General features: G+C 44.1%; 1 protein-coding gene across 3 annotated transcripts in view; it reads right to left on the bottom strand.

Moving 5' to 3' along the window:
- GRM4 (glutamate metabotropic receptor 4) overlaps positions 1-20,964 on the bottom strand; it is a 453,403-nt gene that overhangs the window by 364,973 nt on the left and 67,466 nt on the right. For all 3 annotated transcript variants that reach the window (XM_089514714.1, XM_089514715.1, XM_089514716.1), the window contains one exon: positions 1,373-2,350. In XM_089514714.1, coding sequence (XP_089370840.1) covers positions 1,373-1,903 — 531 coding nt within the window. In that variant the 5' untranslated portion in view covers positions 1,904-2,350. The remainder of the gene's footprint in view (positions 1-1,372; positions 2,351-20,964) is intronic.

The following is a 20,964-nucleotide window of genomic DNA, read 5'->3' as shown; positions in this document are numbered from 1 at the left end:
GGGGCTTCTTGTAAGTAAGCAGCTGAGAGGTCAAGCATTGAAATCACATCTACATTGGAATGAATAATCAAGCATAACCCTGGCATCTGAGTGGTGTAGTATCCTCTGGTCTTTAACCTAATGTTAGTCAAGCCTTCCTCTCACTTTACAAAGAGACATTAGTGCTATAGTACTGAAACCATGGTGCATTTTTTTTTTAACAATGGAATTAAAAATTCAATGGTAATTTCAGGTGTGCTTTCTTCTCCCCAGCAGTGAGTCTGCTGCAGAGCTTAGATAAGTTATCCTTTGGAGGTGCAATTCCCAGTGCTTTCAGCCAGCCTAGATTGAGGATTGTGGGGGGAGTTATATTCTTTGAAAATACCTTTTTCAATATGTAGTCTCAATAATGACCAATCCCATTTACCTGACATTCAAGGAACATTTTCCTCCCTCCTTCTAGAATAAGGATAAGAAATATGTGGCCCTCCAATTGTTAGGCGTCTGCAACTCCCAACATCCTCACCACTGAGCATGCAGTCTGGAGGTGATGGAAGTCGTAGTCTAACAACATCTGGAAGCCCAAATGCATCCACTGGAGAACTGCCCTGGAGTATCTGCACTGGAGTATTTTTGAACAGGATTATAAGGAATGTGCTCTTACTGTCACTTGATCATCAGAAACTCCCTGTTGTCACTCAGGCAGCTTTGAATTTTGGAAGAAAGGGTATGAGAATCTTTATGATACTGTAGGTCTGAAGGGTAATTTAGGCTGGGGGAGATCATCCTGCCTATGCCTTTGGAGCTAACTACAGCCCCCAAAGTTGGAAATTGCTATGTACACAAGAAAAAGGGCCATTCCCTGCTCATGCTGGTTTCTAAATGCTTTAGTGGAGCAAGTTTCTCATTTTCCCCACCCCCTCAACCTCCCACAGCATCATCTGGGATAATACACAGCATGAACATTCCTCTCAGCTGTAAAACGAACCGTATAATTCCCCCCAAACCCCTCAACACACTGTGTAACACCCTTCCCACATCAGAAATAGCTTGCCAGTTTTCCTTCACACAAGTGGAAGATACAAAGGGAGGGGAGAACATGTCCTATTCTAAGTACTGTTTTTGGAAAAGGAAGGGTAGGGTCAAACTCCCTAAGAGAGACAGGGAATTTTTAAACACCCGCAGAGACCCAGAAAGATCTTTCGTTCTCCTCCTCTTTCCCACCAGGGAGCAAGAACTACATCTCTATAATTATGGTTAAAACACACTTTAGTGAGGCGGGAGTATCTCCACTTAACAGTCACTGGCAGTTATTTTAGCAGCTGCAGTGGCAAGAAGGAAGGAATTGAAATGCAAATTATCCTGCGCAAATACAGCGAGCCCACAACCTTACCTTGAAGAGGCGCAAGATGTTGGCCACCATAATGGAGACAGAGCTGCCAGATGCTCCTATCACCCCAACCACACGTTCCGGCTTGGTGATGATAGGTGGCCCGCCATTAACGCAGCGCACCTCGGTGCTGTCCTTCTCGATCAGGGCCTGGACAAAGGTGAGTGACTGCTCCAAGGCATGGGTATCTCGAGAACAGGTGTCCAAGATGCGGGCCCCCAAGGTGATGTTTGGGAGTAAGTCTGGGTCATTGTTGATTCGGTCCAAAGCAAAAAGCATGGCCTCTAGGCGGTGGATCCCCTTCTCTTTCTTCAGCTCCCCACAGGCTTTTCCCTCTGAGCCCCTTCCGTGGACAGGAAAGAGGCCTCCTAAGGTGATGTCCCCATCAAGGCGAATGGAGTTCATGTGGGGGTGGCCTTGGCCTTTAGGTTTGGCAGAGCTGACTGGCTGATACCACCAGCCACAGCAGACACTCAAGAGCAGGCAGAAGGAGAGTGGCTCCATGCACAAGGATCCCCCGTTCTTCCAAGTCATTGCCAAAGAGCCCTGCACACTCAAACCCCTTCAGCCTAAAGACCCATGGAAGTCAAATTGGTTGGCATCAACCAGACTCCTTAGTTTTGATAGCTTGGAAGCTGGCTCCACATTGAAATCCTAGACAAGTTGGGAAAAGCACTTCAATGTGCTGAGACTGAAGGGCAGAATTGGCGTGTGGCCTTCTGAAGGGGACAAACCATGGTTCTTTCCCCCACTTTACTGTCACTTTTCTGTCAAGATTCCCAGCCTTTGCCAACATCCATTCAAAGCAGGTGGTGAAGAAGGGAGAGGACTGTTGAGGCTGGAGGCTTTTACAAGGTTTATTTTCCAGCCTTCTGAAGGACTCCAGCCACACAATTAAAAGAGGGCTCCAGGCTTTGCATAACTTTGCATGAAGGAGAAGACAGAGAAAGAAAAATCTTCTTTATTCTTTTGTCCACAATCCTTAAAAGGGAGAGAGGGGGAAGGGAAGAAAGGGGGGGGGGGAGAAAATCCAATGAATGCATTTAAACAAGGGCATTTGTTATTCAGATCTTTTATCAAGCAGCTTGACAAAGAAGTGTAAGTTACTGCACACACAAAAAGGCTTCAGGATTCACTTGAGTGTTTTTTGTTACACTCTAAGAGAAACAATATTTTTACAAAAGCAACACATAGGTGGAGGGAGAGAGAAACCATGTTTGAAGACTTCTAAACTGTTATGTCATTTATGGACTTGAAGCAAGTTTGCTCTAGTAAGAGCTTGCTGAACCCTTTAGCATACCCAGGTCTGTGAAAGTAAACCAGACTTTTTCCTTGTGGCGGAAAGGATGAATAGACTCATGTTACTTTTATAGGTGCTTATTAACCATATTATTTTTGAAAAGAATAACAAGGAAAGGGGGGGAATATTTGTCTACTTTGTTGATGTTAGAAAAGCTGCTCACTCCATCTGGCACTGATTCGAGCATCCACAGTTTGAAAATATTCCAAAAAAGTATAAATTCCAAATAGCAAAGTTTGATTTTTTCCATTTTATATAAGGGACATCATTTTACTATGCCATTGTTTTTAATGGGATTTGAGCATCCACGGACTTTGTTGTCCATGGGGGGTCCTGGAACCAAACCCCAGCAGATAATAAGAGCCCAATGTAACTCCAGTCCTCCCTCCAAAATCATATTTAACACACACAAAAAGTGTAATCTTCAGATTCAGCCCACCATGGATGCCTTTGCAAGGCAGACATGAGTGGCTGGCAGGCCTTGTTGCCACCCCCACTGCTGCCCTGTGCCATTTTTAATAGGGACCTAGAAGCCTCATTCACAGTCTTACAGTCTTGCAAGGCTTCCAGTCCCTATTAAAAATGACAAAGAGCAGCAACAGAGGTGTCAGCAAATTATCAGTGAACAATCATATCCACAAAAGTCAATGCCACAAATGTGAAAGTTCAACATTAAAATAAAATTAAACTATTAACAATATCAAAACAATTTAAAACATACACTTAAGGATAAAAAAGTTTCTTAACAGTACAGGTTAAAATAATATAGCTCCCTCTTAAAAGCCCTTTCCTTCAATGTCTTCAAGTCAACTTATGGCACCAGTCATAAGGCTTGCTTGGCAAGATTTATTCAGAGGAGGTTTGCTGTTGCCTTCCTTTGAGGCTGAGAAAGTGTAAATTGCCCAAAATCACCCTGTAATTTCCATGGGCAAGTAAGGATTCAGATCCTAGCCTCCCTGAGTCCTAGTCCAACATTCAAAGCATTACACAATGCTATGTCTTATATATATGTACATATGCATGTGCACATGGGCATGTACATGGGCTCTAAAAATCTGAAATGACCTGCCAGAAATGATCTGCCATATAACATCTTTGGAGGCCTTTAAGAAGGCAATAAAAACAGATCTCTTCCAGCAGGCCTTCCCAAACTGACCTCCTCGGAATGTTCATTCTCCAGTTGCACAGCTGTTCCCACCAGACTGTGATCGTGATTGATTTCATTGACTATTTTATTGGGAGCATTTTATTGGGAATTGTTGTTTTAATGCTATTTTAAGGTGGGAGGGAGGTAGGGAATTGGATTTGATGTGTTTTGCTAAGTTTTTACTGTTCTTATGTTTGTTATTACCCGCCTCGATCCAATATACGGAGAGGCGGGATACAAATAAATATTGTTGTTGTTGTTATTATTATTATTATTATTATTATTACCCACACACAAAGGCACTTTTTCATCAACTGACTTTAATAGAAGTGTTGCCTCAACTCCTTTCAAAGGCTTCGTGATAATAATAATAATAAGCTTTATTTGTATACCGTTTTTTCGTGGACGATCAAAGCGGTTTCCAATATCAGATTAACAATACATAACACATCATGACTCTGCTTCTCTCCCCTCAAGATGGTGGTCGAGGGGAGGGCTCTTCTTCTTGGCAGGCAGAGGCCTGTGGTTTCTTGCCTGCTTCTCTCCCCTCAAGATGGTGGTCGGGATAAAGATAAAGAGAAATAACAGGGCTGCAGCTGAAGCCTTAAACTGAGCCTTGCAACATTTCTGCATTTTCTCCATAGAATTCCATTGGAAAAATCCTTTCCCCTAAGTAACTAACTAGTAGCGGAGAGAATAATTTAGGAGAGGCACTTTTCCTCTTGTGTCCATTTGCAGTTCAAATATCAGGATATCTGGGGGAAAGTTTAAATCTTCATGTAATATGCTGAATAGCACCCAATGTTAGAAGAAGTTGCAAAAGTGCTGCCTAGCTTAGCCACTCCTTTTGGAGTCCCTCATAATAAGTCTACTGGCTTAAGATAAATAACACTGATTGTTGCTCATGGCCCTCTCCCATTAATAATTGAAACACTAGCTTCACAAACTAACATTTAAGAAGCAATACTAAAAATGCAGACTACAGTCACAATTACTGCTCTAGGATGCTTCTGAAAGTAATGCTGATCACCCTCCTGGTGGGAGTTTGTTGTGGTGGTGGTGCTGGTGTTGGTGGTTTTTAGGGAGTAGCATGGCCTTGGAAACAGAATGTACAGTTGAGGAAAAGGGAAGAGCTAAAAAACTGATAAATGTGCAACTGAAAAATTGGAGTGGGAATTTAGTATATGTTATGCACTGAAGACTGGTCATTGGAATGGCCATTATAACAGCAGGAGCATGCAGAAACCATTGCCGGAGTTTTAAAAGCATTTAGGGATTATTGTGATAGTACAGCAGGAGTACACAGTATTTGAGAGGCACCAGTTCTGACAGTGCAAGCCTTGATGAGGTAGCAGGAACAGAGACTTGTAAATAACTCATCACTGTAGAGTAAGGTACGAACTACTGACTCCTATGGAGACACTGGCACTGATATGGGGTATAAGTAAAGAGAAATCACATTTTCTGTTCTCAATCCCTCATACTTTTAAAATATAGGCTGTTTTGTGGAACATTTCTACAGTTAGGAAATCTGCTTTTTAACTGCCCTGTTTACATTGGCTTGCAGCAGCTTTCCAAGGTTTCAGGTAGTCCTCCTTCCAGGCATCTTTTTCCAATCTAGGACCTTCTGCATGCATAGTACATGCTTTGGCCTGATCTACAGACCTTCTTACTAAAGGAAAAGGTGAATTTAAAGTAAATTATTGATTAAATCCTGCTAGCTCTTTTGAACCAATATGGGTTCATTTTAGCTAGCATTAGGAGTAAAATTTAGAATTTCACAACATAAGATGGTTAAACTCAAAAATTTACAAAAATCTACAATTTACCATAAACATGTGATGTGTCGGGAGCAAGCAACTTGCTTTCAAGCTGAATTACACTTCCAAGATAATTCAGTTTATTTTGAAGGTAAAGGTTCCAACACACACACCCTGTGTTGTCTCACTGCCAAAGTTTAGTGACAGAGCAGCTAATTTGATCAGGAGAGGAAGGGGCTACAAAACATGGCCCACATTCCATGCAATCATTCTTGTTTTCATTCCTTTTCTGCCAGTTTTGGCATTCCACCCCTGGATCTGTAACCTTTTCATTGGTCCTACTAAGATCTGGCAGAATAAGGAGGCTGCCTTAATAGCAGCTGTTGTGGTGCAGCAGCTGCCCAGCGCCATAGATGTCACTCCTGTCACACATACACACACCTAACTATTACCATCCTCCTCAGCAATCTTTCCATTGGCCAGTGATGCTTGCTTGCCTGGATTGGCTAACTAGCCTGCTCCCACTAACTCACAGACAGAGATGATGGGAAAGATCCCTGGCTGAGTGACAGGGTCCCATTCATACTATATGGCTATAGCACTATGATTCCACTTTCACTGCTCTGGCTGCTTTCTGTGGGATCCTGGGATTTACAGTTTTGTGAGATATTTAAAATTCTCAGCCAGACAGTTCTAATGCCTTGCTAATCTACAAGTCCTGGGATTCCATAGGATGCAGCTGCAGCAGTTATAGTGGGATCCTTGTGCTATAAATTTGTAATTTGAAAGGATCATGGGTAGAGGAACAGGCAGTGCAGGCTACAGTATGGCACATGCTGTTGAACCTGCATTGTGGCTGTAAGCAGGTAGCAAGGAAGTGAGAGGTGGTAAGGCATTTGAGGACCAGATGCAATGGATGATGCAACACTGAAACCAGTGTTGAACTAAGATCTAAGATCAGTTCAACTTTCAGAAATCTTGGGTTCATGAAATGGATAGAAATGGGGTAACACTGTATCATCAACCAATAAAAATATTTTGGGCTAAACCTAGCCCTAATTCGCTTCATATATACCTACTGCCCTTTATCTAAAATCTTGGGTTACCCAGAAACTTGAAAAGTTACTTTTGGGAGCTACAGATCCTCAGAAGCCCTAAGCCCAAAAGCCACCAGTGATTATAAAGCTTGGTGATTCTGGCAGTTGTAACTCAAAAAAGTACCTTTTCTTGCTCTTGTATTTTATTTCGGAAACAATGTTGCTTATATTTTTTCCCCCTACCAGGTGGAATATGGTAATAGCAATTTTGCACTTCTGTAAAAAATTAAAAGACCCATTTAAGTACCATTGTTCAGCAGATTTCCTTTCATGGCCCTGCTGTCTCTGCTTTCCGCCTTCCAACAGAATGACCTTCCAGAAAATCACCTCCTCCCTTTGTACGAAAATTGCACAACAAATTCTAATAAAAGCCCAAGAAAGTACAAGAAAAGAAACAGGATCATTGCTCACTGTTTATGCCTGTCTGTAAGTAAGCTCCCTTGAGGGGTTGGCTGTTGTTAACAGTTGAATGGACTTTTTAGGCCAAAACCCTCTGGCCTTCCTCCTCCAGGGAACTTCTGGAAACTGTTTGGTTAAAATGTACAAACACCCTTCTAACATGACACATCCCCCAGCTCAATGAAAAGGGGAGTATAGAAAGTATAGTGGGGAGGGGACTTCCACTACCTAGTTCTAACCTCACTAACAGAGTAAATGTGTAAAGAATATTTGTAAATTTTCTTGTAAATGGCATGAAAGGATCTCTCAATCCCTCGATACACCCAGTAAATATTTTTTTAGAAAATGTCAACTCCTGCCAAAAAGCAAAAAGGCCAGTACTTTTTTCCCCTCAGCAGCAAGACAAAACACTTTCAGTTTTGTGCAAAAGCACTGTTTTTATGCAAAAAAAGCCATCTTTTCTGGAAAAATATATTTTGCACAGAAAGTAATGCTGTTTGCAAAAAACATTTTTGTGCAAAATCCTTTCATGAAATCAGTGCAAAAAATATTAAATGCTAAAAGAAAAATCAAGAAAAATGCACAAAACTCTAAACTGAGCCAGCAGAGAGAAAAAAATTCAATTTTTATGTGTTCTCACATCTAAGAATGAGGTTCTAGGGAAAGCTCTTCTCCAAAGCCCTATTCTCTGGTACAGACAGATTCAAAGATGACACTGGGATTTTCTCACTAGCAATTGTACATTGTACATTGTCCAATCTTTGCACTGCCCAGTAGATGAAAGCACTGGCTGAGTGACGCTGTGCCTGCAGTGAAGGAGTCAGTTGTACGAATGCTTCTGTTGCCAGTGCCTCAGCTAGGTACTTAGCTTTTTTGCTTCATGAGGACTTTCCTTATACAGGGGAAGGCCATGTATGAAGCAAAATTAGATCCCCAGTCACAGTGTCTCCTGCAGCTGCCATCTAATTTGGGACAATTTCACTACACACAGCCTTTCCCTATCTAGGGGAAACCCTGCATGCTGACATCATCCAACCCACAGGGGAGTTGTTGTAGGGACAGTCACCTGGCCAAGCCGCTAAATACAGTAGTCCCTTCCTTTATGCGGGGGATCCGATCCAGACCACCACCACCACACGTAAGGGAAATTCTGCGTATGCTCGAACCCCATTAAAGACAATGGGGCTTGTATTTGTGGCAAGCATGCCATTATTCTTTCCGGCACATGGCACAGCTTCTTCTGGCACGACTTTCAGCGTATGTTGTATAAGGTTCCCTACTCCTTACACTGTATAAGGTTCCTTACTCCTGGTAGGGAGGGATAGAAAGTAGTGATCAATACATGCAGTGGCAAAACTTTTTGTAAAAAATACACCAAGCACTTACAAAAACCATAGTCATGCAGCAAAGAAGCCCATTTATCAGGGCCTTGTGCCTCTCCCCTGGGTCTTGGAGCAAGAAAGAGAATCTCAGAGTGAAAGTGCTAACTTGAAAAAATAAAATAAAAGCAACCTAGGGATCCTTCAGCCACCTTAGCAAGCGTGAATAGATCAGAGTGAGTTGCTTTCACATTTGCTATCTTAGAGTCACTGAATATACTACCAGATTTGCTTTCTTTGTATCCTCCTTCTCGCAACTCCTGAACAAATGTTTTCTCTTTCCCTTCTCTCTCTTCAGTCCTGCCCCTGCAATTCCTGCTGTAATTTCCCTCTTGCTTTAGTCCCTCTCTTTCTTACCCTTTTTTTTCTTCTCCCCCCACATCTTGCTTAAATCTCTTCTTTGTTTTGCTCTTTATCAACCACCAGTACCCTAGTCCACAACTTCTGGCTAAACATCTTCTCCTGGCTTCCTTTCAGTCCATCTGTCTCTCTTCCCCCCTTTCATCATAGCTCCTAGTTGCAGTCATCTTCACCTTAATTTCCTAATTCTTTCCCTCTCTCTCTTTTTCTCCAAGCCTGTTTTTCTTTGCTTTGGCCCCTTCCAAGAAAACCTAAAAACCATGGCAAGGTGTATTAGATTATCAGGAATTTAAAGTTGTGAATCCTAGAAAACTCAACAGGACCTGCTTCTTAGTAGGTACTCAGAAGCAAGTCCTTTTGATATTAATGATAGCTAGGACTACACTGTTGGTCACAGTTGCCCTGTTCAGCTATCATCACCACCACCACCACTACCTTCCCTTCACCAAAATATTATTAGAGGCAACATAATCATCATCATGGTTGAGGGAGATTCTACAACCTGACTGTAAAAGGAAAAGAATTTTTAAAAAAAATGGCCAGGGAGGAGAACTGGTTAATGGGAACAATCCATAAAAAGCGGAGTCTGGAAAATGGATTTAGCTTGGGAAAGTTTCTTTAGTTAGTCTACAACTCCCATATATTGTTAAAAATATAGCTTGAGAAAGTACAGAGCTAGGAAACAAAAGTTATTGGGCAGGGGAGAATTGATGCAAAGTTTGGGAAATGGTTTCGTTGGATAGCAAATCCCCTGTATTCTTGAAAGTTGTGTTTACAAAATTGTTAAAAATAGAGCTAGGAAAGGATCTTGTTCAAAGCTGGTCTTGGAAAATATAATTTACATTCCTTTCTCATTTATTTAAACGTCTTCTCATTTGTTAGATAGTGGGGGAGGGAGTTATTGCAGTGATATGTTCTGAATAACTATGGTTAGTGCTTAATGTACCATGCTTAATAACATCACACAGGCCTACGCCACACTACACAACTAGGGTTGTCCCCAACTAGGGCCCATACCCTGGGGCATCCCAAGGTTTTTGGGTTTGGCTCTTGAAATATCAGTGGCTAGTATGGTGCTGACCTGGCAACCCTAAGACCGACCTTGACTCTGGCAGCAAAAATATTCAGAGTAGGACTTCACTCAAGGATCTTGTGGTGGCAAAGGGCATGTTAAATGATGTACTAAAGAGAGCTGTTAGACTCAGGTGACATATGGATTTAGTAGTGTCATTGCTAAATTCCAGGTCCTGGAGCTTCTAGGTATTTATCTGGATTAAAATATCCTTGAATGTCTTGAAGCTTGAGTCATAACAGATCTGCAGGGGGCAGAATCCTCAAATCTGATTTTAGTGATGGTATTTGACAGCATCCTAATCGTTGTTGTGTGCCTCCAAATCATTTCTGACTTATGGCAACCCTAAGGTTATCTTACCACAGTGTTTTCTTGGCAAGATCAATTGAGAGGGAGTTTGTTTTTGCCATCCCCTGAGGCTGGGAATATGTGACTTGCCCAAGGTCCTCCAGTGGATTTCTATGATTGAGCAAGGATTCTGGTCTCTAGAGTCCTAGTCCAACACTCAAACCAGCGAACCATAAAGTGGGCATGGGCATTGTGTATGCATATCATATAATAATGAAAACATGTTATCACACAACATTTCATCACACACAAATGCTTCCAATGGCATTCTCATCACATAAGTATCATTTTTACCATGTTGTTTTTGTTGTTATTATTATTGCCATTTACATCAAAATTGCAAGGTAGTTCAAGATGTAAAAGATCACCAAAGGAACCAAACCACTCAGACCTCTTCTCTATGCTAGCTCTAGCCTCCAAATATTTCCTGAAGACTGTCATCATAAACTACTGTACCAAGGTGAGAGACCACTGAACCTAGTGTGACCTCCTTTAGTATAAACATGGTTAGGATTTTACTTGTTATTGACTGCAACAATAAAGACTGCAACAATAAAACATACTTAAGATTCCACTTTAAGAAGCATTCTGTTGGCTGTACAAGATCTCTTCCAGAGTAAGCAGACTGTAGCATTTTTTTCTTCACTGTGTCCAATTATAAAAGGACTTACACAGATTTAACATCAGAGCTTGGAAAAGTTATTCTTTTGGACTACAACTCCCAGAATCTCCCAGCCATCATGAAGACAGATTGTGCTGGCTGAGAGGTTGTGGGAGCTGTAGTCCAAAACGTAATTTCCCAAGTTTTGTTCAAAACAGAGGTGTGTTCCAAACTCTTCTTGCCTAAAAGAGAAATAATTGTTCCCTTGTTTACCATCATTGCAAGGGCTGTTGTGAGGATTAATTGCATGCTGTTCATAACCCACTTTGAAAATGAAAAGCCCTGTGTTATATTTATATTAGAAAAACAAATAACTTTTCAGTCCAAACCAGTGAAATGTCAGAATTACTTAGCAAAAGGGGGATGAATGGAAGGATTGCTAACGGAAGTATTTCAGGCTCCAAAAAGCATTATGAATCCAACCAGTGACATTCTCCAGTGTGTGTCCTTCATTGATGCAACAACTGGCAGCTACTCAAGCCTTTCTTATGTAGTAACCTGTACAGAAATCATTGGACCTAACTCAGCCATTTGCAGCCTAGCATTCCTCCTGTGTTGCACTACAAGTCTTATTATTCCCAGCCATCACAGTAAGTTTTTGCACTGGCTGGAGATTATGGGAACTTCAGTCTAATACATTTGGAGCATGGTGGTTTGGGGAACATCATCTTAATTAATCTGACTTCTTCCTTCAGATCCAGGACATGTCAGATATCCGTCCAGTGACTTTAGGACATTTGGGAGATCATGTAAAGTCCCTTGGACACAAAACACATGTGAAAATTTAAACCTTGGCCTTTTTTCTTAGTCCAAGACTCTAACCCAGAGGTGGATGACTGTAACACTCTAGATGCTCTTGAATGGCAACTCCGAGAATCCCTCACAATTGGTGATGCTGGCTAAGCCTGGTGAGAGTGTGAGACCATAATAATCTGTAGAACCACAGTTCCCCACTCCTACATTGTCATTTCCACTGAGTACATAAATAGAGTACATCTATAAGGAATTGAATGAAAATTTCATTTGGGCAACAGAATTCCTATTTGAAGGCAATGGCCTGTTACAGACTGCCCAAATAAAGCTGCTTCGGGTCTCTTTGGAGGTATGCTATTTAAATGATGCATGGGTCCTAAGAGTCCGGAGGTCGCGCCAAAGCCACACTCCGTTCCTAAGCACTGGAGTGCAGCTTTGGTGCAGTTTCCGGATTCTTAGGATGCATGCACCATTTAAACAGCATACCTCCAAAGAGACCCGAAGCAGCTTTATTTTGGCAGTCTGTAACAGGCCAATGTCTTCATTTTGCCCCACCATCACCTCTGCATTTCTCTGAAGATGCCAGCCACAGATGCTGGGGAAATGTCAGGAAGAAACTCTTCTAGAACATGGCCACATAGCCCGAAAAACCCACAATAAACTATGGATGACGGCCATTAAAGCCTTCGACTTCACGTCTGCATTCTCCTTTTTCTTTTTACCTTCACATGAGTAACCCTTTCCTTGCTCAGGATTCTTTGGATTCTACTGCCCAATCAGTGCAAAGTGAGCCATTTCTCTCTTTCAAAAAAAAAAAAAAAAAAAAAACAACCACAATGTTTTATTTTTAAGGATGTGAGCATCTCCTCCCCCATCACTATCATTCAATCGAGTGCACATATTTGCATTTCATAATAAAAACATAGACAAAGGGGCTTTCCTGCAAAATAAAAACTCTCTTTTACACACACACACACACACACACACTTCTGCAGTAGACCACAGCATCCTGGACATCTCTCCCATTACTCCAAGACAAGGATCAGTATGGGGTCACACATGAATGATGCAGCTTTTTATTTGCAATAACAAACCCATGTTACCAGCCTTTGAATCAACACTGGAACCCTCAAGTATGCAAGCAAGCCATCTGTAATGGTACTAAGCTGTATTTGGAGTTTAATTAACAGGTCAATGGGTAGGTAGGTCAGAGATTTATGATGCATAAGCAGCAGGGCCATAGTGTTAAACTGAAGGGAGAAGCCATTTATTCAATGATATGGAGCTAGTCCAAGGCATTCAAAATCACATTCAAAGAAAGAAACTCCACTTACAAAGACATCCAGCAACAGTGATATAGTAATGTCAGTGGTGAGAATTGGTTAGCCCTCCAAATATTGGTGGATTGCAACTCCTAGCACCTTTAGTCAGCATAGGCAATGGTGAGGAATGCTGGGACTTGCAGGGCAAGAACATCTGGAGGGCTTCATCTTTCCAAAACCTGAAGTAGGTGAAGACAGTGAATCCCAATCTATGCAACTAGCAATACTGTGAGACTGCAATTCCGAGAATCTCTTGCCATGCAGCTCACTAGGAGCTAAAGGGCAACAATGACTGGAAACCCAAGGTTGAGAGAATCATGGAGTTGGAAGAGACCACATGGGCCATCCAGTTCAACCCCCATTCCCATCCAGGAAATCACAATCAAAGCACCCCCAACGGATGGCTATCCAGCCTCTGCTTAAAGACCTGAAAGGAAGGAGATTCCACTACACTCCGATGAAGAGTGTTCCACTGTCAAACAGCCCTCACTGTCAGGAAGTTCCTCCTTATGTTGAGGTGGAATCTCTTTTCCTGGAGCCAGGGGCCACGCTGCTGCCGGGTGGCTCTCTCTGGGGTGTCGGAAGTGTCGGAGGTGCACATCTGCGCACCGCCCCAGGGAGGCCGCCCACGGACTGTTTGCAGGACTCCGCAGCGCCGCAACTGCGCAGCTGCGCATTTCTGGCGGCGCAAGGATTAAGAGAGGCTGTGTGGATGTCAGCCTTAGAGCAGGGGATGCCTGAAGTGGCTAACCTCTGCTCTTTCAATTGCTGGGGAAGGGGGGGGGAGGTGATGGATGCGGGGGATGCTTAGGCTGGGGAGGAGGGGGATAACATTGGTATGAGCAGAGCTCCTATTGAGGTAGTGTGGGGCAAGGGGAGATATGGTGGTGGGAGAAGGGACTTGTGTTACAGGGGAAGGCGAGATCGATGCGTCATATCTATCTCTCCTTCCTGTCCCCCTCCCAACCAAAGGGACCTGAGGGTCACTCCAACCGTGCCACAAACCCTGTCGCTGCTCCTGTGCAATGCCAGGTCGATCAACAACAAGTCCCACATCCTCCATGATCTGCTGGAGGACACTAATTGCAACCTGGCTTGCATTACCGAGACCTGGCTTGGGCCTGAGGGGGATGCAGTGTGGGCACAGGCCCTTCCTGCTGGGTTCTTGGTGAAGGACCAGCCCAGGTTAGGTGGGCGGGGGTGTGTGGCCTTGATATATAGGAACACCTTGTCTCTCACCAGGAACCACATCCGACAGACTTCCTTTATCGAGGAAGTATTCACTTGACCTTAAAGGCTAGGGACAGTCTAGGGATTCTGCTGGTGTATCGGGCACCCCGTGCGCTAGCGGACTCCCTTAACGAGCTGACACAGCTGGTCGCGGAGCTGATGTTGGAGACGCCCAGGCTACTTGTCCTGGGCGACTTCAACATCTCCCTCACGGCCAACTATGTTCCATCTGGTGCGGCTCGGGAATTCATGGATACCATGACGGCCATGGGCCTGTCCCAGCTGATCTCGGGTCCAACGCATTTTACGGGTAATACACTTGATTTGGTCTTTTGTTCGGATGCGGAAAATCCGTGGGCGGAAATAACCAATATTTCCCCCCTGTCATGGACGGATCATTTCCTGGTGGAGGCAAAAATCAAGGTCTCTACCCAGATCCCCCCCGGGGGTGGCGGACCTGTTAGGATGGTCCACCCTCGAAGGCTGATGGAACCCAAAAGGTTCCAGGAAGCCCTAGAGGGGCACATGGTTGGAAGTGACGGCGACTCTGTTGATGCCCTGACTGGTATCTGGAATACCGGTCTTTCTAGGGCTATACACAGTATCGCTCCCAAGCGCCCTCTCAGGCCCGCTTCCAAATGTAAGCCCTGGTATATGGAAGATCTCCGGGCGAGGAAGCGGGTCCTGCGACGGCTAGAGCACCGCTGGCGGAAACACCTACGCTTAGCCGACAAGGCTCTCCTAGACCGCCTTTTGGAGGACTACGGAGAGGCGATACAAGCAGCTAAGAATTCGTTCTATGGTGCTCGTGTCGCGTCCGCGGAGTCGCGTCCAGCAGAGTTGTTCAGGGTGGTCAGGGAGCTAACTCAGCTCCCTCCCGCCCCGAACCAGATCCTTGAACCTTCTAAGGCCTGCTGTGACCAATTTAACAACTTCTTCGCGGATAAAACCTCTCGGATAAGCAAAGGTCTTAACGCCGGCATTAGAGCAGAACCTGGGGTAGAGGCATCCAGAGCCTCCGTGGACTTTATTAAACTGGATCAGTTTGAGTTGGTAAGTACCGATGATGTGGACAAGATCCTTGGAAGTGTTCGGAAAAACAACCTGTTCTCTCGATCCCTGTCCCTCATGGCTAGCGGCTCAGGGGGGACCGGCAGTAACTTCATTGCTACGCCGGATTATTAATACATCCTTGAGGGAAGGGCAATTTCCAACTGATTTGAAATTGGCCATTGTAAAACCTCTATTAAAAAAGCCCTCCCTCGACCCCCTGGTACATAATAATTATCGGCCAGTCTCGCTGCTGCCATTTTTGGGGAAGGTGATCGAGAGAGCGGTTGCAATCCAGCTTCAATCGGTCTTGGACGAAACGGATTATCTGGACCCATTTCAAACTGGCTTTTGGGCGGGTTACGGGGTTGAGACGGCCATGGTCGCCTTGGTCGATGACCTCCGTCTGGGCATCGACAGGGGAAGCGTGTCCCTGTTGGTGCTCTTGGACATCTCAGCGGCTTTCAATACCATAGACCATGGTATCCTTCTGGAGCGCCTGGCAGAGGTGGGAATCGGGGGCACTGCGCTCCAGTGGTTCCGGTCCTACCTCTCCGGGAGGTTCCAGATGGTGCAGCTGGGAGACGTGTGCTCCAACAAGAGGGCCCTTACAACTGGGGTCCCTCAAGGAGCCATTCTGTCTCCTATGCTATTTAACATTTACATGAAACCGCTGGGAGAGATCATCCGGAGACATGGGGCGTGGGGTTATCAGTACGCTGATGACACCCAAATAGTCTTCTCTATGTCTCCGACTGATGCAGTGACTGAGGATGGCATCTCTCCTCTCGTGGCCTGTCTGGAGTCAGTAATGGGCTGGATGAGGGAAAACCGACTCAGTCTGAATCCAGAGAAAACGGAGGTACTTGTGATAGGTTCCCCTGGTCCAGGAATGGCGGTGGTTCCACCTGTCCTGAACGGGATCACGCTTCCTGTGAAGGACTCTGTGTGCAGTCTGGGGGTGCTTCTTGACTCGTCGCTTCACCTTACATCTCAGGTGAATGCGACGATCAAGAGCATCTGTTATCAGCTTCGGCTTATTCGCCAGCTGCGCCCATACCTGGCCCAGAGGGACCTTGAAACGGTGGTACATGCTCTGGTAACCTCTAGATTGGACTTCTGCAATGCGCTCTACATGGGGCAACCCTTGTACCAGATCCGGAAGCTACAGCTGGTACAGAATATGGCAGCCAGGCTGGTCACTGGTACTTCCAGGGCCAGCCACATTACACCTGTGCTTAAAGATCTACATTGGCTGTCTATTCGCTTCCGGACACAGTACAAGGTCTTGGTGATTACCTATAAAGCCCTACATGGCTTGGGCCCAGGATACCTGAAGGACCGCCTCTCCCCATACATTCCGCCCCGCACCCTCAGAACATCTGGGCAGCAATTACTCAGGGTTCCAGGGGCTAGACTTACCTCCACGACGAGGAGGACATATTCCATCGCTGCCCCGGCCCTTTGGAACACGCTGCCCACAGAGCTCCGCTCAGCTTCCTCCCTGGCTCAGTTTAGAAGGGATTTAAAAACCTTCCTATTTCGAGCTGCATTCCCCGAATGAAGCTCCAGATAGCCTTCCTTCCTCTCCTGTCGGCAAGATGGTCGGCTGATTGTGTTTTTCATTTGTTTTTAATATGTGTATATTGTTATTTGGCTGTCGTTTATTATTGTATATGATTTTATTATGTTGTTCACCGCCCTGATCGATGGAAGGGCAGTATACAAATTAAAAAATTATTTTATTTATTATTTATTATTAGTCTCTGGAACAGCAGAAAACAAACTTGTTCCCTCCTCAACATGACATCCCTTCAAATATATAAACAGGGTTATCGTATCACCTCTTAACCTTCTCTTCTCCAGGCTAAACATCCCCAGCTTCCTAAGTCATTCCTCATAGGACATGGTTTCCAGACCCTTCGCCATTTTAGTCAGCCTCCTTTGGACACACACTAGTTTCTCAATGTCCTTTTTGAATTCTGGAGCCTAGGACTGCACACAATATTCCAGGTGGGGCCTGACCAAAGCAAAATAGAGTGGCACTATTACTTCTCTTGATCTAGACACTATACTTTTATTGATGCAGCCTAAAATTGCATTGGCTTTTTTAGCTACCGCATCACACTGTTGACTCATGTTCAACTTGTGGTCTACTTGGACTCCTAGATGCCTTTCACATGTAGTCTCATTCAGCCAGGTGTCCCCCATCCTATATCTGTGCATTTTATTTTTCTGCCCTAAGTGCAGTGCCTTACATTTCTCCCTGTTGAAGTTCATTTTGTTAGCTTTGGCCCAGCTTTCTAGTCTATTCTGGTCATTTTGGAATTTTGATCCTGTCCTCTGGGGTGTTAGCTACTCCTCCTAATTTGGTGTCATCTGCAAATTTTATAAGTATGCTCCCAGTTTGACATGCCTGTTTTTAAAAAATAAAAAGAAGGAAAGAGGAAGTAAGTCAGAGACTTGGTTGAGGGAGGAGCTAGTATTAGCCACTAGACACTCAACAAAGAGAGCCCTTCTACAAATCAAGCCTAACAGGGAGTTTTGCATGTGTGTGTAGCAGGGGAGTTTTGATGGGGAGGCCTGGATTTCTATTTCAGTACCTGCTCAAGACTACTGAATATGGACAATGAGGGAGCTGCTACAGTCACCTGCAACAGCTCTAGTATGGTTGTGTTCTTGCCAAAGGATGTGAGTAACTTCAAATGCAGCAAGGGCAAGTTGGTTGCCCTGTTGGAAGAGAAGGTTGGTCAACTTTAGGCCCTTAATCCACTCTTCATCCAGGTTTGACCACATAACACCTATTCTGAAAAATATTCAATGGCTGCCCATTTGCTTCTGAGTGCAATACAAGGTGTTCGTTATTACCTATAAAGCCCTACATGGCTTGGGCCCAAGTTACTTGAGGGACCGCATCTCCCCACACAAGCCGCCCCGCACACTCAGAACATCCGGGAAGAATCTGTTGGAGATTCCATCTTCCACATATGTCTCCGCATCCCAGACGGCTTTTTCAGTGGCGGCCCCATGGATTTGGAACAGTCTCCTCGAGGAGCTCCATCTCATGACCCCCATAGAAACATTTAAAAAGAGGCTTAAAACCTTTCTTTTTTGCCAAGCCTCCCCCCCCCCCCCGAGGAATGAAGTTGAGCGCTCTTGATGCCATCGATTCTCTGCCTTACCATATAAATGATTGCATTTGTATAATTGTATTACTTGTTTTTTATCTATTTTTATAAGATGTTTTTAATAGTTTTATAGTCTGTAAACCGTTTCGATCTGGGGGGAAAAGGTATACAAATAAAAATTATTATTATTATTATTATTATTATTATTATTATTAATTATATTTGGGAGCATGATGTTTTCTTGGACAAAGCGGAGTAGACTGTCCTGGTTGAGAAATACACAAGGGATGTCTCTCAAGATGTCACTTCCCATACAGAGAAGGCAGACATTTGGAGGAAGGTGACACACAGAAGTAGAATGACCAGGGATCATTTTTATTGAGCTTGGAGCTGCAGAATCGATTCAAGGCACTCTCCATCATCAGTGATGACGAGGGACAGCAAGAGGAGCAGCAGTCCTCAGAGAATGTGCCCAAGACATCAGAAGGTTCAGCAAATGGAATAACTTCTGCCAAACCTTGGAGGTGGTGTGGGGGGTGGTAGGAGACTCCCTGATAAGGGAAACAGAATCAGTGGTTTGCAGGCTTGATAAAATGTCTCAAGAGGTGTGCTGTCTTCCTGGGGCAAAAATCTGTGATGCAACAGAGTAGCTGACAAGATTCATCAAGCTCACTGACAGTTACCCCTTCCTTTTGGTTGATGTGGGAACCAATGACAATGCAAGGCATAGCTTTTAGAATATCATAAGAGATTGTGAGGCTCTGGGTAGGAAGCTGAAGAACCTGGATGCACAGGTTGTCATTTTGTCTCTTTTCCCAGTTGAAGGGCACAGCCCAAGAAGTGAAAGAAAAATAGTGAAGGTGAACAACTGGCTCTGCAGATGGTGCCACAAGAAACGATTTGGCTTCTTGGCCCATGGTGTCAGGTTTCATGTAGATGGACTTCTGGCAAGGGATGGGCTGCACCTCACAGCAGTGGGCAGGAACATGTTTGCTAAGAGTCTGAAAAATCTGATCAGAAGAGCTTTAAACTGAGTTATGTGGGGAAGGAAGACCGTATTTTTGATTGCAGGAGTTCATCAGGTGCTGGAGATAATAATCTGACTGTTATACAGAGAACAAGGCAAATAGTACAAGAACCCAACAGTGGAAGGGGGAAAAACTTTAAACAGGCAATCAGGGGGAATGGTCCATGGTCTTAGATGTCTCTACATTAATGCACAAGAGTATAGGAAATAAAGAAGATGAACTTGAACTCTTAACACAACAAAGCAAATATGATATAATAGGCATCACTGAAACCTGATAGGTTGAGTTTCATGATTGGAATGTAGTAAAAGATGGGTATAACCAATTTCAGACAAATAGACCTAACAGTAAGAGAAGAGGAGCAGCATTATATGTCAGGGATATTTACACCTGTGAAAAGATTCATGACTTAAATCCTGGAAGAGCATCTGGGTAAAATGTTAACGGAGAGAGAAACAACAGGGATGTCATTGTAGTGGTCTACTACAGACCTCCAAGCTAGACTGGGGATTTGGATTATGCCTTCCTGAAACAGATTCAGAAAGGAGAGATGTAGTAGTTATGGGGAATGTCACCTATCCTGATACTAATTGGAAGTCAAATTCTGCCAAAAATTTAAGATCCAACAAATTTCTCACTTGCCTTACAGAAAATCTCATTGACCAGAAGATGGAAGAGGCAACAAGGGGATCAGCTATATTAGATCTGATCCTAACCTACAGTGGGGAACCTGGTTAATGTAGTGGAAATGGCATTATCCTTAGGTGGGAGTGACCATGTTCTCCTGGAATTTGTTATAGAGTGGAAAGGAGAAGCAAAATATAGTCAAACACACATTCCATACTTTAAGAAATCTGATTTCAGTAAATTTAAGGATCTATTGGGTGTGACCCCATGATCAGGAATATTAGAAGAGAAGAGAGTTCATGATGAATGTGAGTTTCTTAAAAGGGAAATATTGAAGGAACAATTTCAATCAGTTCCAATGAGGAGGGAAAATGGAAGATGTCTAAAGTAACCGGAATGGATGTCTAAAGAACTTTCAACTGAGCTAAACGGAACATGTTCAAGAAATGGAAAAGGGGGGAAATCACCAAAGAATTCCCAAAAATGACCAGCAGATGTAGAGAGAAGGGGGCTGTACAAACAGCCCTGAAGGGGCAGCCTCCAGCTACCCCCAATTTGGCCTTCCCAGGGTGTGAAAAGAAGCTGCAAAAAATGGCTCCTTTTTGCACCCTGGAAGGTTGTGAGAGCTGCGGCAGCATGGCTATACGATGCTCCTTCAGTGCTGCATTGTATGGACACAGCACTAGAGTAGGTCAGTGATGCTGCACACTATGTGGAGTGGCACACGGCATCCAGGTGCTCTGGGGGGCAGAGTTGGGGTGTGTGTCGTCAGGACGCTATGCCCCGAATCCACCCCCATGCCAGCGTATGTACAGGGCCAAAGTCAGAAATGCTAAAGCACAAAACAAGCTCAGGCTTGCTGGAGAGATTAAAAACAATTTAAAAGGCTTTGTTTAGTGTTTGTTATTTTGGTTTTTTATGTCTGTAGCAAAAA

Source organism: Sceloporus occidentalis, unplaced genomic scaffold, assembly GCF_023333645.1.
Source record: "Sceloporus occidentalis isolate IW3139 unplaced genomic scaffold, rSceOcc1.0.p SCAF_3, whole genome shotgun sequence".
Lineage (NCBI taxonomy): Eukaryota > Metazoa > Chordata > Lepidosauria > Squamata > Phrynosomatidae > Sceloporus > Sceloporus occidentalis.
The sequence above is the reverse complement of the archived record's forward strand: the minus strand, read 5'-3'. Positions and strand labels throughout refer to the sequence as shown.